This window comes from Paraphaeosphaeria sporulosa, assembly GCF_001642045.1.
Source record: "Paraphaeosphaeria sporulosa strain AP3s5-JAC2a unplaced genomic scaffold CC84scaffold_16, whole genome shotgun sequence".
In the NCBI taxonomy this organism is placed as follows: domain Eukaryota; kingdom Fungi; phylum Ascomycota; class Dothideomycetes; order Pleosporales; family Didymosphaeriaceae; genus Paraphaeosphaeria; species Paraphaeosphaeria sporulosa.
This window is the reverse complement of record NW_017253375.1, coordinates 617,967-629,701: the sequence shown is the minus strand read 5'-3', so window position 1 is coordinate 629,701 and position 11,735 is coordinate 617,967. Positions and strand designations below refer to the sequence as shown.

General features: G+C 55.1%; 5 protein-coding genes across 5 annotated transcripts; 1 reads left to right on the top strand and 4 right to left on the bottom strand.

Annotated features, from left to right (window-relative positions):
* Nucleotides 1–33: 33 nt before the first annotated feature.
* CC84DRAFT_1104851 (uncharacterized protein) lies at nucleotides 34–975 on the top strand (the record flags this gene model as incomplete). Its single annotated transcript, XM_018175074.1, has 1 exon — nucleotides 34–975. The coding sequence occupies one exon, from the start codon at nucleotides 34–36 to the stop codon at nucleotides 973–975; it is 942 nt and encodes a 313-aa protein (XP_018029486.1).
* Nucleotides 976–2,335: 1,360 nt separating this feature from the next.
* Nucleotides 2,336–3,399, bottom strand: CC84DRAFT_1264656 (uncharacterized protein; the record flags this gene model as incomplete). Its single annotated transcript, XM_018185329.1, has 3 exons — nucleotides 2,336–2,947; nucleotides 2,996–3,173; nucleotides 3,293–3,399. 3 exons carry the CDS (start codon nucleotides 3,397–3,399, stop codon nucleotides 2,447–2,449), a joined length of 786 nt encoding a protein of 261 aa, XP_018029485.1. The 3' UTR covers nucleotides 2,336–2,446.
* A 522-nt stretch (nucleotides 3,400–3,921) lies between these two features.
* On the bottom strand, nucleotides 3,922–4,214 carry CC84DRAFT_1223399 (uncharacterized protein; the record flags this gene model as incomplete). Its single annotated transcript, XM_018183482.1, has 2 exons — nucleotides 3,922–4,066; nucleotides 4,156–4,214. The coding sequence occupies 2 exons, from the start codon at nucleotides 4,212–4,214 to the stop codon at nucleotides 3,922–3,924; spliced, it is 204 nt and encodes a 67-aa protein (XP_018029484.1).
* A 437-nt stretch (nucleotides 4,215–4,651) lies between these two features.
* CC84DRAFT_1264655 (uncharacterized protein) lies at nucleotides 4,652–5,351 on the bottom strand (the record flags this gene model as incomplete). The annotated part of the gene is made up of 2 exons (XM_018185328.1): nucleotides 4,652–5,143; nucleotides 5,193–5,351. The coding sequence occupies 2 exons, from the start codon at nucleotides 5,349–5,351 to the stop codon at nucleotides 4,652–4,654; spliced, it is 651 nt and encodes a 216-aa protein (XP_018029483.1).
* Nucleotides 5,352–6,251: 900 nt separating this feature from the next.
* On the bottom strand, nucleotides 6,252–11,704 carry CC84DRAFT_1131985 (kinesin family protein-like protein). Its single transcript, XM_018175921.1, has 2 exons — nucleotides 11,354–11,704; nucleotides 6,252–11,303 (listed from the first exon to the last, which is right to left on the bottom strand). The coding sequence occupies exons 1-2, from the start codon at nucleotides 11,412–11,414 to the stop codon at nucleotides 6,487–6,489; spliced, it is 4,878 nt and encodes a 1,625-aa protein (XP_018029482.1). The 5' UTR covers nucleotides 11,415–11,704; the 3' UTR covers nucleotides 6,252–6,486.
* Between the last annotated feature and the right edge of the window lie 31 nt (nucleotides 11,705–11,735).

Below are 11,735 nucleotides of genomic sequence, written 5' to 3'. Positions count from 1 at the left end.
GCCCGCATGCACATTCACCCCCGACCCGCCACAATGCCTATCGGGCCCTCGCTGCCTCCCCACCTCGCAAAACGCGCGCGCGACGACGACGACGAGAACAAGGGATCTACGAGCCCAGAGTCCGGCGAGAAGCGCCGCCGGATTCTAGGACCAGCTCCTCCGCCCGCCCAACCCTCACTTCCGCGCACAGCAGGGCCCTCATTACCGCCCCAGTCGCGGTCGAGATCCAGCAGTGAAGACAGCCATGTCGGCCCTGCACCTCCGCCGCCTCCAAAGCCAGCACGCGTGCTAGGACCGGCGCCTCCCCCAGCTCCTCTTGACGAGCGGCCGCCAAACCCGCCCTCGGACGACTCGGACAGTAGCGATGACGACTTCGGGCCTGCTCCTCCCCCTGCAGGTGCATCCTACACCTCGTACGATGCCCCGTCCTCGAGACCCGCCAAGTCAGCCTTCGATACAGATCCGCAGTACAGCGAGGAGAACAAGAAGGTGCAGCGTGATTCATGGATGACGATGCCTCCTACACAAGACGATCTGGCAGCGCGCATGGACCCGACCAAGATGCGAGCCCGTAAATTCAACACGGGCAAGAGCGCGGGCGCCGGTGGTGCAGGCGGCATGGACATATGGACCGAGACTCCGGAGCAGAAGTTAAAACGATTGCAGGACGAAGCCATGGGTATTTCGGCCCACTCGAACTCTTTGACGTCAAAGAAAGAGACGCGTCGGAATAGGGACGAGGAAGAGAAGACGATGAGGATGAGGGAAAAGCTCGAGGCATCGCGCGGCAAAAGTCTGGTCGAGGCACATGAAGCAAAGACTGGCAAAGAGAAAGAGGACGACCCTAGCAAACGCGCGTTTGACTACGAGAAGGACATGGCATTGGGTGGGAAGGTGAACCACAAGCAGAAGCGGGAAATGCTCAACAAGGCCAAGGGCTTCGGTGATCGCTTCTCGAGCGGCAGCTTTCTCTGATCCAAATGCGTGGACCAGGCTCGGCAGCGCAATCCTCTTCACCGTCAGACACGCACACACATAAAGCGCGGTGAACGAGAATCCTGTTCTTGTTCGTGCTTCACTTAGGTATACCTCCATGATCCAAATAAATATTCAAGCACCAGTCAGCCTCTTACCATTTCTTGTACTGTCTACTCCACATCGGCTCCGTTCTCGTCGAGCGACTGTTGGGCACCACTGATATCTTTCCAGCCACCAGACGAAACCTACACCAAGTCAACTCCCGATACGTCACCCCAGAAGCCCTCAGCATGAACCAGAACACCGTCTGGGCTTTCGTCTGGACTGGCGATCCCTTCCTCTTCGTGGGCTCCCTGTCGGACTCCTTCGCCGACTTCATCCGTCCCCTCTACATCGTCGGTCAATCTTCGTCTTCAACTAGGCCAAGCGCCGCGGCAAGCTCTCGCTCCGGACCTCTGGTGTCATCCTGGCCTTGACGCTACCTCGCAGTTTCGCATGGTCCACTATCAACCTCAAGTTCATTCAGGCTGCCTTTTGCCTCTGGTCACTCACCACGTCTTCGTGTCCTATCTCTCGGCATGCTTTAACGCACAGGCCCTACTCAAGCATTGCTCTCGGCAATTCTCTCGCCGAGATCATCATCGGCACCCTGGTCTGCATGTTGGAGGCGCGTGGCACGTGGGTGGCTGCAATGGCGCTGGAAAGAAAGGAAGCGCGGTCGGTGGCGGAGGCGAGGCTCCACTGCGTCAATGCGAACAGGGCGCAGAGCGAGGAGAAGAGGGCGAGAGGCGACTTCGGGAAGCTGCTGACGGAGGAAGGCTGCGTGCAAGATGGAGCGTGATGCGTGATGGTGAGGTTATGCGGCATGCTTGGGTGTGTCATGATGCATCCTGAGATAATCCAGGAGATTGATCCTCTCGGCGAGGCGATGCATGGATAGTGCGAACTGCACGTGGACATAGCTTCCAGCCGGTTTGATGAAGTTTTTACATACACCTTCCTATCTTACCCCACACTGACCTTTGTACGTCCCGATGTTATATCCGTCATCCATCCCGGGGCAACACAGTGTACTCAGCGTCCTGTCACAGTGCAACACAATTGATGGCTTCCGCCTCCGTCGCCCACACTGTGCGCGGACACGTTTGACGCCTTTGTTCTTCATCGGCGTTGGAGACGGATGGAGCTCGACCTGCTGGGCGCGACTGGCGCGTGGCTTTTCCCATCCTTGAAAGCAGCCACGCCGCGGTCTTCTGTAGGAGAACTCCAATTTTGAACGGTAAAGTATTCAATACAGGGTTAATTTCAGTACGTTCGGGTCACTTCTTAGCATAAAGACCATCCAGACTGAACTTAACGGCCCGTGGTCTCGGCCGTCGCTCAGGTCAGAGCGGATGAAGATGGTGCTTGATCGATGGCAAGGCCGAGTCTACGGACTTGTGTCTGGTTGGCAATGCCATTCCATATTTCACATCTCCCCGGACCAGTTGTCACCTTCAACATCCAAAATATCCAATGGAGCCGGAGCGAGAGCAAAGTTGAGGTCGCGTTCGAAGATGATATCCAAATCGTTGCTCGTGGTGGCCTTATGACTCCTCTTGATCAAGGTCTTGAGGTGCTCTTCCGACTTTTCGACATACTTGATCAGAGCATCTTGCTGTGCCTTTGGTTTGTCGCAGTAGCACTGAGTGAGGGCAGTGCAAATGTAGATCTGACGGAGCGCCGGAAATTGATCGAAGGCTCCAGAGTGCGCCGACCACCCAGGCACCACTTTTTCAAACTTAAATGGTCCGACAGATCGTTTGATGTAAGCGTGCCAATGCATTTGGAGGGTGAATTGAAGCCGAGTGATGGTCTGCTGCGCAGCGATGGGGATGTTGGCCTCGTCCATCCAGTTGCGAATAGTTTGGGGGCAGTCTGAATGGAACACGTTCAGCTTGAACGGCATCAAGACCGTCTCCACGTACGTCTGGCAAGAGTATCAGCTAAGCGCAGTTTGTACTGGGAGGTGGCTCACCTGGCGCGAAACCTGAAGCAGAGCGAGATATTCTCTCTTCTTCCGCTCGCTATTGCCAAGCAAACGGGCGGCGGGATTGATCGTGAACGTCTCGTCTCCAAGAACATATTCGTAGATGGTGGATCTAATTTCGCCTGGAAGCTGTAGCAAGGGTGACGATAGCTGGTTCTGCTGCACCCTGTCTTCTGTTAGTCTTGATCTCACATGATACAAAAGTGCACCTGATTCGTCATGGCTGAAGGCCATATCCCGACATGAACATGATAAGGAAACTTTTCCAGCCCCCCAGCGACTTACATCTTGAAGTACTTGCCCTTCTTGCGATCCACATCCAGCAACCCATTGGGGAGGAAGCGCACGCGCGGGTAGGTCTTCGCAGTTTGAGGGTCGCCTGCGTTCGCCATCGCTGCGGACGGCGGTTTCGCCGACTGTCCTTTCCTCGCTGAGGTACTGTCCGTTAGAGCTGGTGTCGTCATTGTAACGGGTGGTGACAAGTGTGCTCAGCCGTGGCAGTGATGAAGCGAGGGAAAGGTTGCAATTCGGGTGTGGACGTGGGCTTTCGTGGGCAAACGGGGGGCACCGTGGGTGGTTGTGGGTTCTGTGGGGCTGGAGTGCTCAAGTGTGAGGGACCATGAAGAGAGACGTGGATATAAAGTGGGCAGACGGACGGGTGAAACCAGAGGTAGGCACCCGAGCCACTCCCAACAGGTTTCTGGTTTTCGGGTGAGACAGCGCATGCACACACGTGTCACACTCACTTCCACATGTGTGAGGTATGTAAATTGAACATATCGCTCTCTTGTTGCCGAAAGCACTTTCCACCAGCCTGCGGCTCGTACCTGTTTGCATAGTGTGTTTACCTGTAGTAGGTAATTCTGGGTAGCACTTCCTACAGCAAGCAGGAAAACATCCGCGCAGTCCAATTACTAATGAGAACCATAGGCGGCTTCCCCAGTTGGGCCGGTGCGGGTTTGGCGGAGCTCATGGCCGCCGAGGGCGTAGCCGTAGAGTAGGTTGCGGATCTCGCCAGGCAGACGAAGAAACGGACGGTTGTTCCGGTTAGCCTGGGCACTGCATGCTTGTGTCAGCATTTTACTCGCCATAACCAAAGGAAGACTCTTTGCGGTGTTTTGTAAAGGTTCAGTTGACGGCCAACTCACTTACTGTGCTGTATGACTGTCATCTTATCGAGATTGAGCTTCTGCTTGCGGGCAGCCATCGTCTAGGCCGGGTCGATGCCGACGTCGTGTTCGCAACTGGAAGCATCGAGGCAGTTTGAAAGACTTGGCGTCGAGCTCATATACAAAATACAAATATGAGTGAAGCTGCCTCGGTCTATGATCCGAATGGTTAGAAAGTCCGCTTACATGGTCAGACTATACTCACAAGCAAGGGCACAGGCACAAAGAGCCCAGGATAGCGGGACCAGAATGCTACCGGATTCTAGAGGAGGATTATATGAAATGGAGTTAGTGTAGATACTGCCGACTCTGGAAGTTTCTACTTACTTCTACGTATATACACCACACGATTGTGGACGGGATCGTACGGAGTCTGTAAACAGGCCGTGGTTGTGCTCATGGCATCATATTACAGGACTTCAATTCCAAGTCTCGATCAGAGCATACCAGCTTATATTCCTCTCATGCACGGCAACTACCAGTAAATCCCAATCGAAATGTAGTTTACCGGGTCCTGCCGCAGCAAGTTCTCCGTCTCCCGCTCGATCAGCTCCTCTCGGAGATAATCATGCCTCGCCTTCATCCACTTCATCTCCTCATTATTCACTGCCGCACGTTCTTTCTTGATCGTTTCCAGTGCCTTACCAAGCCTGAGCGCGTCCTCTGCTTGGCGTCTAGCAGCGTGGTACGCGTCCATCTCCATCTGTTCGTCCTTGGTCATGAGTCTCGGACGAACAACCACCTGAACTGAAGTAGTCCATCCCTCAGATAGTTTCTCAAGGAATGGCAAGAGATCCTGGATCACACAGGTATAGAAGCCGCCTTCGTGGGTAGCGGGTGGATAGCGGATGCTACGATTTGCTCCGCGCGGCTTGCGGACTTCACCAGGCACGTACTTCGTGCCATCTTCTTCCTTATCTTCAGAATGTTCGAGATTCCAGTCCAGATATTTATACCGACAGTTGTGCTGTGACCAGGTCAGTCTTAGAGCGTTCGACAGGTGGAAGGCCCCGTACCGCAATGTTAACGTAGGCAAGCTCCTTCTCAGGCAGCATCCGGCACGGCTGCGTACTGCCTCGGCTACATTGCCATTTGAGAACGATGTCGATCATCTCCTCGCGTGCGAGATTGTGCGCATGCTGTCTCTGATATCGCTTGATCTTGTTGCGGAGCATGGCTTTGCATTCTTCCGATATTTCAGTAGCATATCTGACTGAACAATAATCACTGGAGTCAATTCAGAAGGATCTCAAAGCAGCATATGTCCATGTTATCTGGGATCATGACTAGTCTTACGTTGTTGGCAGGAGAGCAAGTTCCCTTTCCGCAGCAGGCGATGCGAGATCCTCTGCGATCATTCGGTGGATATCTCCAGTGTTGTAGTCAATCGCATTCAATACGGCGGTCACACGCTTCTCGATGTCGCGAAAGTGCTGAGCTGCGTTCGCTGCTTGAGGAACAACCTTGCTTGTAGGGTAGACATGGCGTCTATGGGAGACTGATCAGCTCGCCACTGCCGCACAGGAACGCAGAGGTCGCTCACTGTCTCACCGAGTCCCATGTCTCCAAATTTGCAACCGGCCAGTTGAACAAGCTTTGAAGGTGTCAGCGTCCATGGATTCGAGGTTGTCTTCTGCAGGAAAACTTGCGGCGTTTGATCTCGACTCGGCATTTTCGCGGCTGGCGGCGTTGAGTGCGGAACAGTTGGCAAATACGCTCTCGAATTCCTGGGCTAGGAGTTGCTAATGATCCCAAGGGCAATTCTGCGACCGACTCGCAGAAGATTCAATGCAAAAAGTGAGGGTAGCGGCCGGCCACGCACGTTGCTCCATCGACGTCAGGTGAGCATGAGTGACGACAACGACCGCAATTGATTTTGAAGTGTAGGTGTGTAAGTGAATGACGAGAACCTGCGACAGATTGAGCAAAACCGATGTCTGAGAGTTCGGTGCCGTGTCAACAAAGGCGGGCAGTCCCGAGACCAGATATTCTCGTCATCATCGTCACACTTGTCTTGGTTGTTAGCATCACATACACATGGCCTGCGGCAGACAACTGCACACAAATATAAAACTCGCCGTAAAGTTGATAATTTATGTACAATTAGTATTCACACTGCACTCCAAGCTGGCCAGCCATCTGGACCACTATCCTCCCCGTCTAATGCACGTTATACAAAACACACCAATAACCAACGAGCATCTATTGCCCAGGGTATCTTCGCCGTACGTATTACAAAAGAGACATTTTTCTCGTGAGCGACCGAACACTCGTGTATGCTGTGAACAAAAGAAACGTTGTCCTCTCCGATCAGTTGCTGCTCTCGTCGCTATTCTCAGAGCTGAAGTAGCTCTGATCGATCCGTAGTATCCACTCAATCTTCTCACGCTCGCTCCGCGCCCGGAAGACGTACGTGTTGCTCTTCGCGAACACGGCCCACACCATGTCACCCACGCCGCCGGCGCCGCGCCCCTCACCAGGCCCCGCAGACGCACCCGTCAGCAATCGCGCTATCTGCGGACTGTGGTCGACCCGCGCGTTGGTCAGGTTGATGGCGTTCAGCTCGTCGCCCTCGGCGCTATATATGTGCAGGTAGGGCCGCCGGAGCTCGACGAAGCGACGCACCCACCGAGTGTTGGTCGGATCGGGCGTGAGCAGGTACGAGGACTTGAGCAGATCTGGGTTCTTTGGGACGAACCGCACGGTAGCAACAAGGCTTGGCGCGCGAGATGGTGAATGATCGGGGCTGCGAGGTGCGAATGCGGCGCCGTTGGTGGGCGGCTCTAGATTCGTGGAGTTGAGAATGACTTCGGCCGGGGCACGGCCGTTCTTCCAGAGGCCTATCACGCGCTGAAGGAGGTCTTTTTGACGAGTGTCGAGGGAGGTGGTGGAGGTGGAGGAGGGAAAGGTAGTGAGGGCGCGGGAGGAGAGGACAGAACGCGCGGTCTCGATCTCAGCGATGCGCTGGCGGCGCTTATTGAGCGCTATATAGTCTCGAACGAGGGACACGCCTCGAGGCGTCCATCCGCTGAGGTGTTCTTCGCCTTTGATGTAGTCACCGTTGGTGTTCATCCGCCAGAGATCTGTAGCGCGCTTTACGCTGGTAGGACGGATAGCGATACTGAACACGCCAACTGTGGAGTGGATGACGCGCTGCTGGGCAAAGAAGTTCGAGAAAGAGAACAGCGAGACCTGCCGCATGTACGTTCTGCTACGAACCTGCAGTGCGAGATCAAGACTAAAGACCATAGGCTCGGCAAGTTTCGTGGATGTCACGTTGAAAAGAAGAGATGCCTGAACGCGGTACTTATCTGGCGTTGCGCGGTCAAGGAGTAGCGAGTTGTGGACCGACGAATCCCATTGGCCGATAAAGGTCACATTCGCGGTGCCATCAGCGTTAGACTTGACGACGGGTGGAGAAACAAGCTTGATAGGAACCTCGCGTACGGGACTGCTGTCGAGGCTAGGAGAGTTGCCCTCGGTGTCGACGAGGCGGAGACGTCCTACGCGCATGGAGGTAACATCTTCCCATTGGAGAGTATCGCCACTGGTGTGCGTGAGATTGACCACGACACGGCGTTGGAGCCCTTGGTGGAGCTGGTAGACACCCGCGTCCATGGCGCCGCTCTGAATGACATCGACAGGCTTATAAGTGCCGTCTTCAGATATCTCTTGGACTTGTATGCGGGAAAATATGTCGTGCGTGTCCTCGGTGTAGAATTCGGATTCTGCAAGACGAGCCTTGCGGCGTTTCTGCGTTGGCCGCGGTGCCGAGTCACGCATATCATCCCAGCTCAGTAGTTTGTCGAGATGCATAGACGTGACTTTGGCGAAGATGGAAACGCGCAGGAACGTGGTTCGTGGACTTGGATATGGGATGCTCATGCTATGAACGCTCTCAAATCGAACTGGTCCTTCGTCAAAGTCGGCGATCATCTGCGTAGTCGTCGCGCCGCTCTCATCAGAAATACCTGGAAGGAAAAGCTGGGCGTGGACTTGAGTTCCTTCTCTTTCTGGAAAGCCGACCATGTCGTGCATGACGACATTAAATTTTAGTGTAGTCGAAGGGGCTTCTGCGGAAGAAGGTTCGAGGGCTAAGCGTATTATGCCAACCACGTTCGTCGTGTACGGAGAGATGACGTCTAGGCTGAAATCTTGTACTCTGGATTCGAAAACAGCAGCAAGTGGGACGTCGGCATCGCCAATGCGCGAGAATTCTGGCATACAAGGTTCCGAGAATGGGTTCTCGAGACTGAAGTGTTGAAGGTACTCTGGTCGGTTCATGTACTGGTGCATCTGGTGCATCACGCGTACGCGGAAGCGGAGCTTCTGGAGCGACCAGAGATGCACAACCTCGTTCTTGAAGTCAACCACCCTTACGCCAACACATGGTTTCGGGGTGTTTTCCAGGTACTCATCGTCCTCGCCCGGGATGCCGTTGAGAACCAGGTCGTACGAGGACGCAATGTTGTGGCCAACGTCTACAATGCAGAACTGGAAGACTACATTTTTATCCATTTGCTGGCTCATAACCTGCGCCTCTTTCAACGTCGCGGCATTCTGAAGAATCGTCTCCGCCATTGTAACGTATTTGCGCTTTCGCCACTGGTCGAAGACGCTCTTGACGAGCACTGTGTGCTGCTCACTAGGTTCTTCGATCTCGGCTGCGTTTTCTTCTGGCGGCTGCGGCGGCTCCGGCGGAGGTTCGTGTCCAAGCTCTTTGAGCTGACGATGGAAGGCTGCTTTCTGTTCTTTCAACTGCTTCTGCATCTCCTCCTTCGCTGCACGAAGGTTCTCCTCCATTCGCGCTTTCTCCGCCTTGATCTCCTCGATCTCGACATTCTCATCCCCGGATGAGCGCAGCTTAGCCTGGTAGTCTTCCTTTTGTTTTTCGAGCCTCTCTTGCATACTTTCGCGGACCTGTCGGAAGCTCTCATCTTCTTCGCCAGGTTGAGGTGTTGAAGGCATTGTAAGGACTGTGTCCAGAGAGAAGTTATCGATGGTCCCGTTCGATGCATACTTTTCGCGAACAGGATACGAGCTCACAGATTCCATGTCTTCTGGATCAGAATTCACATCGTATATCCTGCTCTCTGGTCTGGATCTTCGCGTGGCTCGTAGTCTCTGTAAGTCATCGAACAACGCATCGAATTCCTCGTCTGGCATGGATGCAATCTTCTGGTCAGGACCCAGAAGCGCAGTCACCGCCTCTCTCCTCGCAAGCGACCAGTCGGAGACACGTTCCCGCTGGAAAAATGCCGGCGACGAAGCTCGTGGGCTGTCCGAGTCAACATCAGAGGCCGCTAGACTTACTGTACTAAAAGATCTTTCGTGGCTTGGCCGTGGTGATGGAGAGTTGAGAGCGCTTGCGGTTACGGTATGGCGGAGCAAGCTTGTGCCGATCTCAGCGCGCTCTGCTCGTGCCTCTTGCGGGTTATTGAAGCGGAAGATGTGGAAATCACCCAATATAATGCGGAACCCGCTCCGTAGTCGCTTGGGCTTATCGATGCGGATCCCGTTAACCATGACACTGGCGTTACCATTGGGTATGACTGTTACTGCACTGTCTACGTTCTCGAACGTACAGTGATCGTGTAGTATTTGCGCACCAGTCAGACGGATGTCAGCTGTCTGATTCTCAGTGTCTACATTGCCAACGGTGGTCGCGCCCGGCTTCAGGTTGTACACCAGGCACTCCGAAGTCAAGGGGTCGTCGCTCAAGTTGACCAAATGCGGCATCTTCTTGGGTGTTGACAAGCCCACGGAGCCCTTTTCGATGGTGATACCGAGTTCTTCAAGTGCAGCCTCCCGCTCCTTCTGGATAGCCTCGGTCTTTACGAGTTTCTCCTCCCAAGTTTGGTTTAGATCCTGGTACAGCTTCTCGGACTGGTTCAGTTGCTCCACGATCTCGGCCTTGGACACCTTCTTGATCGATCCGTCTGGCTGCGTGATCGAGACAATCTGTTTCTCGAGGGGCGTATCTGGTGCATACTGTTCTTCAAGGGGCATGCCGGCAGGGCCGCCACCACTCAGCTTGGAGCGAAGCTGAGCCAGTTCCTCTTTGAGCTCTCTGATCATACGTGCGTTGGGATCTTCATTCACAACAGCATGGTTCTTGATGCGCTTAGCGGAGTCGGCGTATCGCAGCGTGGAAAGCGTCTCTTCAAAGTTGATGTCGGCAGGCGAGATGGCGGCAATCATGGCCGTCAAACTGTTGCCACCAAGAGAGTCTTTGAGCAACCAAGTCAGAATAGAGTCTCGGTATGGGACTTGCACTTTCTTCTTTCCACTCGAAGCATCAGCCAGCGCTGCAATAACACGACCGAGGGTCGACAGCGACCTGTTGATCTCGGCACCTTCCTTGAGTCGAGCTCCCGTGGCTCCCGTAGAGTTTGCTCTTTCTGAACCAGCCAAATCGACCAAGCTGATCTTGGCCACCTTCTCCCCACTCATGTTCATCTCGACATCTTTTTGCTTCTGAGTCAGGATCAGAGTGAAGACGGCGTGCGAGCGCGAAGACGTCTCGTTCATGTTGGTGGCGGCAACGGTACGGGCCTTGTTTCCCTCGTCCATGAGGTTCTCGATCTCGGCAAAGGAGCGCACGACCAGCTTGGCCAGATCCTCGACGTACGGACCGGTCGAGGGATGTTCTCGGACCTTGAGGTTTCCCTTGTTACTGGGATTGAGTAGATCGCGGACCTTTTCGTTGTAGATTTCCAGATACGAGACCTCGACAGTGCAGCTTGTGTTGTTGTCCGTCATGCTCCCGATGCGCTCAAACATGTCCTGGCAAATCTTGGGAATGATGCCGTACTCTTTGCCGTAGCCCATCATCGAGTACGACTTTCCGGAGCCCGTCTGGCCGTATGCGAAGATGCAGTTGTTGTAGCCGTCGAAGGCATTCTTGAGCAGCGGTATGCCCAGGTCCTCGTGCAGGTTGTCCTGTCCGGCGTAGTTGGGGGCGGCGCGGTCGAAGGACCAGTACGAGCGGTCGAAGGCAAAGTTCTTTGGGCCCTCGAGGGCGGCTTTGCCAGCGGCTTTGCCCACGGCGCCCGAATTCGCGGGCGGCGAGAGGATGGTCTGGTTGCCCTCCATGCGGACGATGCATTGCGCATTGCGGTCCTTCTCTGCGGGCTGTGAGCACTCGGATAGCGGTGGGCAGCTGCGGGGCGCGAACCTCTGCCATTGAACGGCCGGCACCGGACCACGACCTTGATGTTTCCCCCTCCTGGCGCCATGGTGCAGGCGGCGAGCTATTTCTCGCGGCGGCGCAGCAGCTTCGGGTGCGGGTGCTGGGTGCGGATGAGGGTCTACGAGGAAGCGCTCGGCCCGGGCGGCTTCATGGCACGTCGTCGGGGGCTCGTAGGGGCGTGGCAGGCTCAGGAGGCGCGCGATGGGGTTGTTGTTGCGGTGGCCAGCTTCTCGAGATTAGACGCGAATCCTGGTCCCGCCGCCGTTCTCCTGGCCCTCGGCGCTACAGGGCACCCCCGGGCGGCCAGCGTGCGCACGTGCTGGACCCTGGCCAAAATATGCGAATGTGAATTCGGGCGCATGCGACA